The sequence below is a fragment of the Chroicocephalus ridibundus genome, chromosome 6 (assembly GCF_963924245.1).
Source record: "Chroicocephalus ridibundus chromosome 6, bChrRid1.1, whole genome shotgun sequence".
In the NCBI taxonomy this organism is placed as follows: domain Eukaryota; kingdom Metazoa; phylum Chordata; class Aves; order Charadriiformes; family Laridae; genus Chroicocephalus; species Chroicocephalus ridibundus.
Window position 1 is genome coordinate 39,656,820 of NC_086289.1, and position 16,632 is coordinate 39,673,451.

General features: G+C 41.1%; 1 protein-coding gene and 1 long non-coding RNA gene across 24 annotated transcripts in view; one reads left to right on the top strand and one right to left on the bottom strand.

Annotated features, from left to right (window-relative positions):
* The window catches only part of PCDH15 (protocadherin related 15), an 811,115-nt gene that overhangs the window by 652,477 nt on the left and 142,006 nt on the right, over nt 1-16,632 (top strand). For all 22 annotated transcript variants that reach the window (XM_063340181.1, XM_063340176.1, XM_063340196.1 and 19 more), the window contains one exon: nt 13,144-13,272. In XM_063340181.1, the coding sequence (XP_063196251.1) occupies nt 13,144-13,272 (129 nt within the window). The remainder of the gene's footprint in view (nt 1-13,143; nt 13,273-16,632) is intronic.
* LOC134518011 (uncharacterized) overlaps nt 1-16,632 on the bottom strand; it is a 53,427-nt gene that overhangs the window by 20,417 nt on the left and 16,378 nt on the right. The window lies entirely within an intron of this gene.

The window sequence follows — 16,632 nt, forward strand, 5'->3', positions numbered from 1 at the left end:
TTGGCCCTCCTTTTTTACCTGCAATGTTCTCTATCTGTTTTGTGACAGAAAACTAACTGTTCCCCATCATCATCCATGAAGTCTTTTGAACACATTTTTGCATTTGAAAAGGCTGTGGTCCCACACACCTTAAATTGTTGGTGGTTTAATGGAAGTTTTTTTTCCTGCTCGTTTTCCTGTGTCGTTAATAAAGGGTCAAAGAGACTTTTAACAATGTCGCTATGGCACTAAGTAGTCGAGGTTTCTGTATTCTAAGCCCCAAGGCTTATTTAACTGCCTAATGTTGTGCGGTGACAGCCACATTGACGCCTTTTGACTTTTGGGGACTGCTTATTCCATCAAAATTAATACAGACCTACTTATGCCTTCACCAAGCAATATGGCTTTCCATTTAGCCGCGTGGCCTGGCTGACACCATTTCATCACTTTTGCATGCCTTATAATGCTCTTGATTGTTTAAAATGCTTGACTATGCTTCCCAAGTTATTGTTGGTCTGATTTATAACCTGGAGCATTAACAGGCTTGTGGTTTTTCTCTGACCTTGGAATAACGTGACCTACCACCCATCACTGTTAACAATATGACACAACAAACAATTAAGTACGCATTAATTGAGTAGTCAGGAAAATATTTTTATTTCCCTAGTAATGAGACTTAGTTGTAGATGGGCAGAAGAATGACGCGAATGAAAAAACACGTCGAGCTCAAATTGTTTTCACGAATCATAGTGTTTGGATGGGATTTCAAAGCAAGAATTTGTGTCTTTGCATTTCGGAGGGAGAAGTTAGAAATAAATATGCATGACTTTTGTTAGAAGAAAGAAAAAGACTTCTGTGCTATTTATTTTTGGCTTGTGTGAGTGTATTTGTCAGTCCATTTATATAGATAAAACAGGAAGCTCCATTGTGTTGTCTTAGTGTGTATGGTGTGATTTAAGCAGAATTCAAACCTCCAAATACAGATGCCTAGTCTTGAAAATATTCACCCAGCGCTTCAGAAATGTGCTTCTGCCCAAGTCTTTGCAAAAGTGAGCAGCTCAGTGCCTAGCTTACAAAGCCATTTGGGAACTAGTAATTAGGTATTCTTAAAAATTGTCAGTCATCCAGGAGGGCTGTTCTCAACCTTCCAGGCAGCTACAGCCTTCCTGCAGGAGAGCAACAACATTGATGTCCCTTGTCACGCTCACTTTGTGGCACCCAGAAAATACTGATGAAGGTTCATATTCTCTTCTAGGTCTTAGAAGACTCAAGGTTTACTTAACCTGCTTTCCCAGAGTGTGTCTTAACCACCAGGCCACTGAACTACTTTGGAAGTCCAGAAATAGCTGTTGTCCGTCTGCTTTTTTGAAGTTGTGCTGTTCAATCTGAGATTTGCTGGTAGGAAAGATCAGAGGCGACCTAGCTTTGGGAGGGTTTGATCTTGCCTGTTAATCTCAGACTGTGACCATTTCTTCTGCAAAGAACACTTCATGGAAAAAAATGGAGTAATTTTAGCATTGCAGACCCCAAAACTGATTTGGAGCCATGTTTCCTGAGGAGACAGAGGCACCATCAGGCAACCCTTAGAAAGGCATCTGAAAGAGAACCGTTTTCTTGGTTGTCTGGGCTGGCCCAGAGCATCTGGGTGCCAAATTGGGATTGAATTGGCATTTTTAAAGACATGTTAAATATTTTTCTGTGCTTTCTACATGTGGTTCTGGGTACCCAGCACTGGATTCCAAATTCCACTGCGATGTCTGGTGCATAAAAGTGAGACGCTGCAATGTTCAACCTTTAAGTGTGGTTAAAACCTTCAAGGATTTGCAACGTACTCAGTACAGGAGCTTAAATCAGTGGGGCTTAGAATTTAGAAGCTCTGAAAACCATATTCCTGGCTGCAGTTAGGCTTAGTGTAAGTTAGACTTCGGTATTTCAGTCGTCTTAGAAGATCATTAATAATTTAGAGCATCTATCTCCCATGACACTTGAATAAATTACTTTCCTTAAAGCAAACAGGTAGCACTAGATCAAGGTAATTTAGACAAAGATTTACTGCTTGAGCTGCGTACAGAGAATTAATTAACTACAGTAAATTTTCTGTTACTCCTGTAAATATTACTTATATCTGCTCCACATCAGTTCCATTATCTATCAAGATTAACCATGCGTGCCTCTTTCGGTACATACTCACTGAACAGAGATTTTGTGTACAAAGAGGCTTGTATTGAAAAAGGCTTCTACTTAACTGACCTTTTTGTAAACTGTAAAACAAGATTGCCCAAAAAAATAAAATCAATGTCATCCGTTCATACTGTGGAACTTAAACGTGCTACATTAAGGTAGCATTAATTTTGATCTGTTGGTGCAGTGGGAAGGAATAGTTCTTAGATACATGAAAAGGAATGATATAAACAGATAAATGATTTTGTACTTCCTCCTCTAAAGAACTCATCCTCAAATTATTTTCTTTTCAAGATTACAAACTGTAACTAAAGAGAAACACTGCCTATTGCTATTTCCCTGAAAAGTTACGTACTTCACATGAGAAAGCCTTAAAGAATCCAGCTGATCTGTACATTTCAGTTTACACGAGAAGAATTTGTCCAGCCAGATTTCCCCTTCTGTGAGAGAAGGCTTTTCTCCATGCCTTGGCATCTCCGTGCACCCTCTGTTATTAGGGCAAGTTTTAGGAGACTCCCAAACTGAATTCCTCATAAAGGCTCAATATTCGTCATAAAGGCTTTGATTTCAAATGCTAAGAGGGAAGGGATGATTTAAGTAATCCTCATAAACAAAAAGATTCATCACAGTTTTCAATCAAGGATTTTAAGCAGATTGTAATTCCGTTTTGAAGGATGACTTCAATTATTTTAAGGTGAGAAACAGTTCTGCACCAAGGATTATTGAAGCATTTTGTATGCCAAAATAAATAAGCTTAAGGAGAACCATGTTAAAATAGATCTTGCAGGAGAGTTCACAATAGCAGTAATGTATAGTGTAACACTGAGTATACGTTATGTTACTGTGTATATTCCATAATAGCACAGTCTTGACAGTAAATACCATGGCCATGAATTCTAGTTAGACTGGAAAGCGTAAGTTGGGCAGACTTTTTCAGCCAGGACTGTATGTGCAAAGAGAGCTCAAAAGCAGACACCTCTTAAAGCTCCTTGCCTTCAACCCCTCTGTAGCTGAGTGTGCCTCTCAGACGGGTCTTGCAGGTTAGAGAAACCTCTGTTCCTTTTATTACAGCAGCGTGGTCTCCAGTATATCGATAACCCATGCAGGAATGCTAGGCGAGTTGCAGCTGAAGGCTCTGGCAGTCCATGTTCCTCACCTGTTCCGAAATTCTCAGGTTTGGTTTATGGTATAAAGATTGGTAGTTGCCACAGCTTTATTTGTGAGTAAGACACTGAATCCTGAGCTTTTCATTTAGATGCAGACCAATTTTTCCGCATCTTTGTCCCTGCTGGGCTGCAGGGCAAACACAGGCTACTTTGTACGTTAGCCTCCAACTGTGGTAGGTGATGCGTAGCACACAGGATGCTCTAAATTTGGGTTGTTTAGCCTGAACCATGTAGCCTGGGATGTACGCTACCAGCTACTGCTGGTTCATCCCATAGAAACAGCAATGTTTCATTCCTGTAATACTGAGATGCTTTTCAGCTGCTCGGAGCGCAGATCAATACTCTTCCTCTTCCTCAAATAGACACGCAGGCTTATAGCCCTGGCCGTTACATGGCTAGTGAGCGGCATAAGCGTGGAGACCTCTCCCATCAATCCCATCCATTTGTCAAGGACGTTTCGTCAATGTAAAATCATAGAATTGTCAGGGTTGGAAGGGACCTTAAAGATCATCTAGTTCCAACCCCCCTGCCCTGGGCAGGGACACCTCCCACTAAATCAGGTTGCTCAGGGCCCCGTCCAGCCTGGCCTTAAAAACTTCCAGGGATGGGGCGTCCACCACCTCTCTGGGCAACCTGTTCCAGTGTCTCACCACCCTCATGGTGAAGAACTTCTTCCTAACATCCGATCTGAATCGTCCCATCTCTAGTTTTAATCCATTCCCTCTAGTCCTACCACTACCCGACATCCTAAAAAGTCCCTCACCAGCTTTCTTGTAGCCCCCTTAAGATACCAGTAGGCCACTCTAAGGTCTCCTCGGAGCCTTCTTTCCTCCAGACTGAGCAACCCCAACTGTCTCAGCCTGTCCTCATAGGAGAGGTGCTCCAGCCCTCTGATCATCCTCGTGGCCCTTCTCTGGACACGCTCCAGCACGTCCGTATCTTTCTTGCAGTAGGGGCTCCAGAATTGGATGCAGTACTCCAGGTGGCGTCTCATGAGAGAGGAGTAGAGGGGGAGAATCACCTCCCTCGACCTGCTGGCCATGCTTCTCCTGATGCAGCCCAGGATACAATTGGCTTCCTGGGCTGCTAGTGCACACTGACAGCTCATGATTTTCTCTTCCTTTCCCACTGAAGTTCTCATCTTTTTTATTTTCTTTTGGGATGTGTGAGGTTTTGGTTTTGGAGGGTTTCCTTTGGGGATTTGCATTTGTGTATTTGACAGCTTTTCTGTTTATCTCCTCCCCAGGCTTTTTCTGATCTTTTTTCATTAATGAAATTATTGACAAGCTCCAGCCTTGTCTTTCCCTTCAGCCTCAGTCTCTTCTCTCTCCTAAATTTCTTTGCAGTCCAGCTGGCTACTTCTTTATAACTTGGAGGGGTGTTAGAGGGTCGATAGATACGGCTTTTAAAGTTCTCATGCCCTGCACTGGAAGGAAACAAGGTCTGAAAATACCTGAGGCTTGCAGCCTTGCTGATAGGAACAGACCGGAAAAAAGTAACATGGTCTCCTTCCCCATGGCCTGGTGGATGTGGTTTATGCAGCTTCTCTGCATTCAAAAAGGTTAGTGACCAAGGCCGTAACCAGTTGTGCACATTTACCCATCATTTTATCTGACTTTGGCGCTTGATTGTCATCCTCCATTACCAGCCGTTATTAGATTCCCGTTAGCAACGTCACTCTTCAGGCTGTCACTCTCCTGGAGCGCTGAGCTTGGACAGCATGGCAGTTTACCTGTTCTGTAGTTCATGTGTATTTGATTCTGGTCCTTATCACTCCCAGTATTTTAAGATCTGAGCAGCTGTTTCCTCTACTTGGTAAAGAATAGCTCTTGTTTTGGATATCATCATTTAAGTGTCATTTTCTTGAATTGACTATAGACAAGTCCTGATACGTAGATCAGAAGCATTACTTACAGTTTCTTTTTTGATGAAATAAGGCCTTGGGCTTTCCCTCAGATGTTATTATTTGCAAACTAGTTATATCTAGAGTTGATAGCGTTTGTCTTAGAGTTTGTCTAAATTAATAAACTTGCTTGACATTAGAGCTAAGAATGTTTCCTCTCCAAGGCGTAGAATGCTCTCATCAATTCCCAACTTCAATTTAAATGGCAGGGTACAAATAAAATAAGTCAGGAGTGAAATTTCCTTCAAATTTATCTTCCATAACATTTGTCAGACCCTGGCATGCTTAGGACAAAAGATATTTGTGGAGGCGATGTAAATGTTACAGTTATTACTAAGGGAAGAATTATATATGTAAGAACTATTTTAGTGGCCCTAAGAAAACTATAAATTGCAGCTGTTGATCTTTTGTTTGACTTATGTTTATTATAAAAGAGAAGTAAACACAGTTAGCTTCAGTAATAAATAGGAAACGCCTGATGTGAGGCTCTACTGCTTTTTTCCCCTGCGTGAATTTCTGGTAATAGCTTCAACTCTCATTTCCGAACCATACTTGACAAATCTTTAGTAGAAATGCCTAGTTTTAAAGCAGCCAAGGCAGTTCTTTAGGTATTCTTAACTGTATTATCTTGGTATTTGCACAAGGAGTATCCATTCAGTTGATACACAAAACCGGTTGTGAACTAGGTGTCTCTCATTACTTTGGGGAACCACTCAAGTTTGTTTTAAGACTTTTAGTGGTAATTAAACATATGGCAAGAGCTTTAGCAAAACAGCAGCTCTGTTTCATGAGAGCACGCTGTTTTACTCTCTCTCTTAGGATTCTCTACAAAACGCTCCAACTTTTCACATTTCCTTAAGAAATCTGTGATACTATTTGTTTTCATTCTGAAGTATGTAATGAACAAAATAGCATGTATACAATCAAGTAGGAGAATTAAAAGATGATATTGGCAACTGATTTTCTTCAAATATCATCTTTTTCTCTATTTGTTTTCCCCAGGCTTTGCAAGGAAAAATTTGCTTTGTGCTGCTGGTATTTGTAAGCATTGTCTCTTAATTTTAGTCTGCCAAATGCAGGTCACCTGGCAGGGGTGCGAGACTAGAGCTAAACGAAGAGGACGGTAATGTTGTAGGGAGCTGGGACATGGGTTCCAGATATATGTTACAGCATTTGGAAGTATGAGAACTAGTGAATGAAGAGAAATTAAATCTTTTTTTCTAATCTTGAGACTATGAGATGTGGAAATAGAGCTCTTTCCCCACACAAGACAAGAAAGCTGGCTTTGCAGAAATAAATGGGCACCCAATCAGAATTTGTCATTAAGTATAACTTTTGCTGCTTTGGTAGTCAAAGGCGAGAATTACTCTTGTAGTTCCTCACGCTCTTCATTAATGATTTAAAAATTTCAATGTGATGAGTTGTGACAAAGTTAAAAGCATCACCACCTCTCCATCTGTCTGCTGGAGGTTTCCTTGGCGGAAAAACTTAAGCTAGTGACAAAGAAAACGAAGTGCCGTTTACGTGACAGTGGGAGCAGCTGCCACTACCTGCAGTTGAAAATGGTAATGAGAAATGATAGGCTTCTCTAACAGTATGAGAAACTGAGCTTCATACACAATATAGCAACCCTTTCTCAGTGTGTTTCCTTTTATCCTCTCCGCGGGGCGCCTTTTATCCTCAGAGCATGCATTCACTACCTGTGGTCCTTCTCGCCTGTTGACTAGCATGCCAGGTAGTTAACTTGGCTGCTGTGGGAACGGCCATGACCCATAGTCTACTTGGCTTTCTTCTTTTCTGTTCCAGTGACAGACCGAAAAAAAGGTTATGGCTAGCCCTGAACATAACTTCTAAGCAATGATTATTTAGCCAATGTGATTTTAGTGTTGCTGGTGACTTTTTACATTATCCACAGGACGGATGATCATGATGTTACCAATACTGCCCTGTACTGCAGTTGTGAATAAGCTGCTGTCATTTATTCTAGTTGTCTAATAAAGGCCATTTCAGAACAGCATGTCGGTCTTAAGCTCTCTGCAAGCCACAGCTTAAGCAAATCTTTGGAGCCACCTAATGGGGATATAAAAATGTTGATTTTATTTAATCATCTTTGATTATAGCAGTTTCTGATGCTAATGGCAGAACTCCTGCTTTATGCATCTCAAAGAAAGGAAGGTAGGCAACTGACTACCACTTTATATAAAAGGTTGGCATTGCTCTGTCAGTGGGATATTCTTTCTCAGTTTCAGAGTTTGTTGTTACTGATTTGAAGGAAGAGAACACCAGGGCATTGCTGCTAACCCAGAGCTTGTTACGAATGCTCCTCTTGGTGATCCTGCCACTGAATGTATCCACTTTTGATAGTTTGGTACGTTGGAACTAATATAACAATGAGGATATTATTTGAAATGTTGGTCTTCTTACAGGATCTTATTTTAGTACCCCTGGAAGTTTAGGAAGAACAGGAAACTTAATTTTATAAAATAATTTTCCTGTTTGGCGTGTCGATAAAATACCATTCCTTTGCAAAAATACTGCTTTTTAAATTCATGAGTGAAAGTTTAAGTATGACTTGAGACTCTATAACAAGTGGAGCACTGTCCTGTGTGGCCATGCTGGCTGGCAGGTGGGATGCTTAAGGGGAATACGAATATTGCTATCAATTTGAAAAATACTAAAATTCTTAGGTAACTGAAGAGTTGGGAAACAATTCCAAATGTCTGTTCCCCTACCTCCTCCCTCTCTTCCTTCTTATAAAATCCCCACAAACTTTCTTTTTTTTCTTGCAAAACTAAGCCAAGCGAAAACTCTGCAATTTTTCCAATTCTTGTTAGTCCGGGGATTTAGTCTGACCTGGGATCCCTCAGCACCAACGACAATTCCTACTGCATGTCGCAGAATAACCTGAAGAATCACTCAAGAAAGCTTTTAGCCTTCATATGCATAAGTCAGGCTGGTAGTTGTTTTATTGCTTTTTTCGGGTAACCCCTATCTAATGACAAAAAGGCGTCAGACTTGATTCTTCATGTTCTTATCCAGGACGTGCTGAGAGCAGGTTCCCAGTACCTGTCTACAGTGTGAAAACAAGCTCGAGCACAGTGGATAGGAAACACTTTTGCTTCATCATGCTGAAATACTCTCATTTTGGTCCTAGTGGGAAGAAGCTACTGCCTGTGCCCAAGTCTGAACCTCTCTTGTTTCAGTTTACATCCATTTTTTCTGCTGAGTATGTAGGTCTTATGAGGGCTGATGAGAGGGGACAGTCCCCTTCTTGGGTCTCCAGGCTGGTCCCCTGTCCGCACAGCCCAGGAGCTGCTGTCGCATGTTGCTGCCAAGGGCACGCAGCTGCTCCTGCTCCACTCGCTGTTTGACGACACTCACAGGCCTTTCCCGCAGAGCTGCTGCCGGACAGGGCCCCTGCCGAGGGCTCTTTCCTCCTCAGGGCAGGACTGGGCTTTTGTCCTTGCTGAACGTCACGGGGTTCCGTGTCTCAGCCAGCTGAGGTCCTTCTGAACGGCAGCCCTGTCCTCCAGCATATTGGCTGTTACCCCCAGCTTGATGTCGCCTGCAAACTTAAGGAGACTGTGCTTTGTTACCTCCTCTAAATCATTGATAAAGATGTTAGAAAGGATCTTAAAATTCACCTTAAAATCCAGGTTGTATTAAGCAGAGCGCAGCCTTCCCTGCTGCCGCCACGGTCTGCTTTTAGGAGAAACCTGAGTTTCCTTTGATATATCTTCAAATAACCCCTTCTAGACTCATTCCAGTTTTTCAGTAAGCTCTGTATTTCTAATAATATTATAATGATTGGGTTTCAAGAAGGCTTGAAGGCAAGAAAAGTTCCCTTTTTTGTTCAAGATGTAAAAGTATTGCTGCAGGGTCATGTTGTTAATAGCATGCTTGCAGAGCAGAGAGTTGCTTGGCTTTAGAAGAACACTGCTGTTTAGGAGAAGTGCTCATAGGAGTCCCTTGTAACGTGTTGCTACGTTTATTTAAAAAAAGTATGTGAGCCCCTCCCCACTGGCACGCACTTACGGCCAAAAGCTAGATGTGTAAGTAATTCACAACAGTGATTTGACTTCCAGCACTTGATTCAGAAGTTACCGGATGCAAAGCCGGGTTCTGGCGGCTGCTCTGAGAGCTGCTGGGGCTTGGTTCAGCAGCGGCAGGAGTAACCACGCTGCAGATTATCAGGCACATCCCATTAAAATTCTCCTGAATGGAAATGTTTTTCAAAATGAGAAGTACTCACTGTCTTAAACCAGTGTTTTTTAAGACATATTTCTCTCAGTTTATTAAATCTAGGAGTTTTTATTACCCTATATTCTGTAAAATCAAGTTAGCTTCAGGAGATTGATTTACATTCAGTGTGTGTTGCACATCATCATAGCAAACGTTCTGGACTGTGTTTTGTGTTGACAATGAGGCATAAACTGTAAAGTGCATTTTCCTTATGTAAGTTGAACGTGAGAATGGCAGTTTCAGAAACCAGTAGCAAATAACTGAGCCTAAGCAAATATCATATATAATATAATTCTGTAATTCTGTGATTCTATGATAAGAAGCCAGCCTGAAAGCATCTTTTTGTTTGTTTGTTTCAAGATATTCTGTATTTGTTACTTTTTAAATATGAAGAAGTTATTGTATGTTGCTTATTGTGGAACAGATTTTCTTTCTGCATTTACCTCCGTACAAAAGCTGTAGAAAAACCCACTCTGAAAGAGCTGTCTGGTGCATGGAAGTTATTTATGCCACTGGTGTGCGTTTGGGATCTGCCCGTTGCCGTGTGGGTATCAGGAGGGGTTGCCAAGGAAGGCTGCTGGCACAGGTAGCACCCCACTGAATGCCTGGGACCCTGCAAACGCACCAGCCAGATTGACAACCGGGAAGAGAGGCGGCTGGCTCCAGTACCGGCAACTGGGCCCCTTGCCAAGCCTGAGGATTTGGAAGGTGAAGGAGATTGACCTGTTACAGGATCTCTCTGCAGAGAGTAAGTTATCAGATTGAACTGGCGCCACAGCAATGAAAGCGTGACCAAATGCTATTAAGATAGGGAGTAGGTTTTGAGTGCATTAGTTGTCCTTTGCAAGTGCTTTTCCCATGTGTCAGATACAAGGAGCTTGCCCCTTAATAGAAATTAGACGATATTCTGCATTTATTGTGGGCAGTTACTGCACAGAGCTGTGACGGTGTAAATCTGCTTGAGGTTTGTTCATGGGACATACTGCAGAAGGTGCTTCAGAAAAGATGCAGAATACCTTCAGACTTTTTGGTTGGTTTTTTAATGGAGGTTGTTCACAGGCTTTGCTATGAAACCTGTGAGGTGCCACTTCCTAACAGATCGGTTAGTCTTGTGCCTAAAGCAAAGGGCTCTTTCAGGGGTGACATCCGCACTGTGTAAGTACTGTTAACTGTAATTGTGAGCCAGCAATGTGCTCTTGTGACCAAGAAGGCCAATGGCATCCTGGGGTGCATCAAGAAGAATGTGGCCAGCAGGTGGAGGGAGGTCATCCTCCCCCTCTGCTCTGCCCTGGGGTGGCCGCACCTGGAGCACTGTGTCCAGTTCTGGGCTCCCCGGTTCAAGAAAGACAGGGAACTGCTGGAGAGGGGACAGCAGAGAGCTACCAAGTTGCTGAGGGGACTGGAACATCTCTCTTATGAAGAAAGGCTGAGGGATTTGGGTCTCTTCAGTCTGGAAAAAAGACAACTGAGGGGGGACCTTACCTTATCAACACTTATAAATACTGAAAGGGTGGGTGTCAGGAGGATGGGGCCAGGCTCTTTTCAGTGGTGCCCAGGGACAGGACAAGAGGTAATGGGCACAAACTTGAGCATAGGAAGTTCCACCTAAACACGAGGAGGAGCTTCTTTCCTGTGAGGGTGGCAGAGCCCTGGCACAGGCTGTCCAGAGAGGTGGTGGAGTCTCCGTCTCTGGAGACATTCCAAACCCGCCTGGACGCGTTCCTGTGCCACGTGCTCTGGGTGACCCTGCTCTGGCAGGGGGCTGGACTAGATGATCTCCAGAGGTCCCTTCCAACCCCTACCATTCTGTGATTCTGTGCAATGCCATATAGATTTCCCCCAGCATAGCTTGACACAAAGTAGCTCAGTATCAGAAGGCATCTAGATATGGCACAGGAAAGCCGATTTGCTGCAGTGTTTGATTTTACACTGCGCTTCACAGCAGTAGTGGCTGCAGCATAAACATTGTTACAAATATTACTCTCACTGGGGGAAGAGTACAAAGCAGAGCCTGGACAGCCATCATTAGCAATCTGCAGCAATGAGGCATCAGTATTAAACTTCACGTGTGTCTCTTTCTACCATCTGTCTCCCTTAGAATACTTGTCTAACAGGCTGTATTTATAGAATAAGATAATTTTATTTTCCTTGCATGTGAACTAAATAAAACACTGAAAGAAGCCTTCATAGACAATGACCCAGTGTTCTAACACCAGGTCAGTCTCCCGTGCCCTGCTCCACCTCTGCAGCAGCCTACACTGCAACTGTCGTGACAGATACCAATGCCTCTTGCTCCTGGGGAAGATGGTGTGGCCTCCCTGCGCTGTCTGCGCTCGTGCTTCTCTGTTCTTGCGATGAAAGGCTTTCCTCGTGTAAAACTACAATCTTCCTTACTGTGGGTTTTGCCCAATAGTGCTTCTCTTTTCCCTGGTGGATGAAGAGTACTGTTCATTCCTTCTCTTTGCAACTCGTGTCACCGGCCACAGAAACTTGCATTATTGGCCTCAGCTCTTCCATTGTTATATTTATAAGGTATAAAACAAAGGCATGGTTTCTATTGCTCTTGCCACAATGTTTAAATTCATGAGGCTCAAACTGACGTATTTCACCTCAATGTGAAACTGTGAAACTTGAGAAATGGAGAAGTTAAGAGATGCCAATGCTTAGGCATATTCTGCAATAACTAACTGCGTGAAGTAGCTGGTGTTAACTGATGTATCTGTTTCTATTACAATCTTAAACTGTAATAAACCTGAAGCTACAATTCACAATGGTACTTGCTGCTCTGCTGGGTTGGAGTTTATGGAATCAAAATATCTCTGATAGCAAAGGTGTTAGCATTTGTCGAATTGATCTAAAATGCAATAATGTATAATTGCAATAATGTATTAAATACAACAATATGGTGGTTTGCGTCTGAAATGCTTGGTATGTAGGAGCAGTGAAAAGAGGTCTGACTCAAGCTGTGAAGATCTGCAGACAAAGTATTTCACTCTCCAATTGCTTTGATTTGGATAGAAAAATTCAGTAGGAAGCACAGACGTGTTTGCTGAAATTCTTTGTGTGTTAAATATAGTTAATTATGCTGTTCTCAGTAGGCACCTCTCTGTTAAAGTTGATGTGCTAATGCGTAATAGCACGTCAGCGTGATGTGGGTGAAGGATGATCGAGATCGCTGAGCTCACCACAGAGCTGTGGTAGCATGATTGTGCCAGCTAAGAGGCTGACTAACCATCTGCGCTAATCATCACACTAGCATATTTTGGTTAGTAAAATCAGTAGTTTCTTTGCAAATTTGTAGTTCTGGCAAATTTTGGTATTTCTAGCCTTTTCCCCACTCAGAATGCAAGTTCTTACTTTCTTACTTCCTTACTTACTTCTTACATCCTTAAAAGACCATATAAGAAAAAAGATACCTGATGTCCTTTGTGCCTCTCCAATATGTTATTCAGTCTCGAGCCTGTTTTGTCTTATAAGAACTGTAAAAATATACTCTTCAAATGAATAATGCTTTCTCTTTCACAAAAACATGCGAAAAAGTAATCGATAATCTGTTTACCTGTGATTCTGTATTGATGGGTGTAATACACAGCAGTAAGGTTGCTGATGGGTTGTCATCTGTGGAATTGTAAAATGAAGGTAATTTGTTCATAATGTTATCTTTCTCTGTAGACCTCAACTGCTACTGTTAATATAGTGGTGACGGATGTAAATGACAACGGACCCATTTTTGATATGTTTCTACCTAAAAACCTATCCGTACAGGAAGAGGAAGCCAATGCTTTTGTTGGTCAAGTACGGGTAAGTTATTAACTGTGCAGAGTTAAATTCTTTATTACCCAAACTGTCCTGACTATTAGGAAAGAGCACAAAATAATTGTACCTTAGACAAACTCACATCAAAACGTCTTGGGTTTAAATGCAAAGTGTCTCCTGTCAGATGCATTTATGTTATCAAAGTCATCTTTTGGACTCTAAAATATAGAATTGATTTTCTTCTTTTCTATGCTTAATAGCCAAAAAGGCTTTTTCATTTAAAAGTAGCTCTTAAAAAACTGTCTTTGAAGACACGCACCACTGTAAAAGCTTGCTGATAACAGATTTACGATGTTACAACATTATTGCCATGTTTTTATACTCTGATTTCTTTTAAAATATTTTTCTAAAATACTGAATGGGTGACACATAAGTACATAAAGTTGTCACGCATATAGAAAATTTTAAGGCCATTAAAAGGAAAAACAGTTAAACTATTGACTGAAATAATTGATTACGTGTCATAAAAACAGATGATGCTTGGGGTATTGTTAATTTGAGTGATTTGAAGCTGTGTAAATTTTTATAATGTGTATGGGTCTTCTGGACTACCGAATGCAGATTCAGTCACTTGAAACATATATCACTTTTTTTTGGTCAAAGTCAGTTTTTCCTAACATCAGGTGAAAGAAGAATGAGTGAGGTGGGTTTTTTTGAACTAATAGTTTAGTGTGTTGTTTCATGCTTCCTTCAGTGATGAGTTAGCACAAAGGTTGGATGCAGTATGAGTTGTAGCTAAAAGATTAATTTGGGAGCATGTTTTTTCAGGAATTTTGGTGAAAAAACTGCCTTTCTTTCCAGTGGCAACCATATCAGTAGAAAATGGGAGCTCCTTAACTGTCGTATTAGCGGTACCCTCAGAAAATTGGACATTTTGGGTAGCGTGGGAACCATATCGGGTAGCATATAACCATAATAACCATGTTTCTTTCCAAATTCATATTATTCAGTAAGACATTCATCGGTGTTTCTTGTCTGTCACCTTTCTTGGTAATTTTGTGTTCTTTACGTGTGAAGTTCAGTTGTTTTCTGGTATTTCTAAATTGAAAAAATGCTTCTTTGGGATAGGTTTCTGTTTCTTTCCGATTTCATTACGTATTCACGAAGTTTGATTTCCTCCAAGTTATACTTTACATTTTGTAGGCTTTTTCAGTACAGTTTCATTTGCACTTATACCGAAGTGATTCTACATGTGTCTGTGCTCTCCTTGCCATGTAACCTGGGATCATTAAAGGTGGGTACTGCTCGGAAGCTGGCCAAGCTCAGGTCTAATTTTCAAGGGAAATAACTTTTGTCAGCATTGGTGAAGGTTACACTTTTCCTAAAGCTTAATTTTGTTATGCTAGACTGAAATATCAGCCACGTCAAAGGCTGTTTTGAAGCCTTGGACACACAGAAATCAGGATCCCTGCAACTTAGTCAGTTTCTGTAAATTGATAAATTATTGCTTTGGGTTTTGTCATTGTGTTCATCTTATGTGGTCATTTTTCATTTTGCATCCTAAAATGTAGGGACATGATATTTCAAATCAGTACAATATATCTTTAAAATCCATTTTGTATTTTGCTGGGTGCCCTCAAGGTGCAATAATCTTTTCAAACACTAGATTTGCTCTATTTTTAGCTTAGATGGGACTATAAAATAAAACAAGTCATTGCAACAGAACCTCTCTATCTTATAAATAAGTATAATTTCTAAATTGTATGGAAATGAAAATATTTAATGAAGCCTTGTGATAGCTTATTCCTGGTTGTGGAAAGGCAAAACTGGTTATATCATTTATTGTTGTGTTTATCACCAGTCCTAATTCCTGGTCTCTGGACGGAAAAAGCTTTCTCTTTATAGCACAAATACTGCACGTAGTTTCCACTGTTTCATAGTCGCAAATAGATAGTATAGCAGGGAGTGATGTTGGTATTTGGAATTTTTTTCTGGCTTCAGTGAGATTGGTGAAATAAGGATGATGAACATTTAGGTGTAGCTATGTTGTTTGAGGGTATTCTTGTTTAAAAACCCCCAGTAGCTTTTGTCGTGGTGTTGTGCTTCACAGTACATTAGAACCGCAGTAGGTCTGGGAGACGTTTCTATGGGAATACATTTGGTATAGAGGCTGTAATGTGGTTAAAGTACAAAGACCCATTTTAGACGAAAATAGCCTGGTAAAAAAAGAAGGTAGCCCTTATTGTCTTGTGTTTCCACTACCAAGAACTAAGCCTCTGGCTGGCAAGCCCGATTTTCAGAGTGTCTTTCACTGTATTCATTTCCAACAGAAACCTGAAATCCACCAGAGTAAGCAGTGACATAGAGGATTGAAAATAAAATAATAGACAAACAAAAATAAACAGGTTTTTGTGGTATCCTTTTCCCTTTTGTATGTTAGCTTCAGGAAAAATATAGCAAGAGATTTTTATCTTAAGACTTAAGAATATATAGGCCCTGCTGCTCCTTAAGGCAGGGGACCTGGGCACGAAGGATATGTATGGAAAAGGTGCTCAACTACTTTGGTGCCTCGGGTTTTTTTAGTGGTAGGGTTTAGCGTCAGGATCATCAGCTGCCTGAGCCCAGTGTCAGTCTGGGGAAGGAAGGCACTACCCGCAGTAGAAGTTGATGAAGTTATGGACTGTTTAAGGAAATAAGTCATAATCAATGACCTGGCTGCTGAAGGATGAACGAAGCAACCTCCAGAGGTCCCTCCCAACGGAATTTATTTTATTTCTAATCAGCTTACTATTTGAATATATTTTATAGTGAAATCCATTATTTTATTCATGCAAGATCCACCCAAACCAATTATTAGGTGGTTGGATTATTAGCAGCAGCTACTGTTATTTTTATTTATTTTTTAAATTTTTTTTTTTTACAATTGGCCGCCGACATGGTAGTAATGCTGGTAAGTCTGGGTATATTTTCTATGATGTCAATAAGTAGAAAGGTAAAGCCATAACAAATTTATCAGTACCTTTATTAAAGTGTTAGAAATAGTCTAGATAACATGTGAAGAGCTGTTGGAATGTTTTTCCTATTCTTGACTGTCTACATGGGCTTTATCTTTCTTTCCTCTCCTGAGACTGCAAAGCTTCGTGTCTCTTGTCCACTCATCTGTTGTAAACAAGTGATGAATCCCATTCACACCCTCCGTTTTTCCCCCTCCCCTAATAAAGGTAAGGTTATAAGCAATTTGGGATATAAAACAATGAGGTCAAGCACTCCCATGAATAACTCTTGCCACAGACAAGAGATTTCTGTGCTCTACTTTGGTGTGAGTGGGAAAGTTGGGCTTAAAAAGGGATTCCCATAAGGGCTTCAGTAACGTTTGGGAATTAGTTTGCCAGGGAGAGGCAGAAC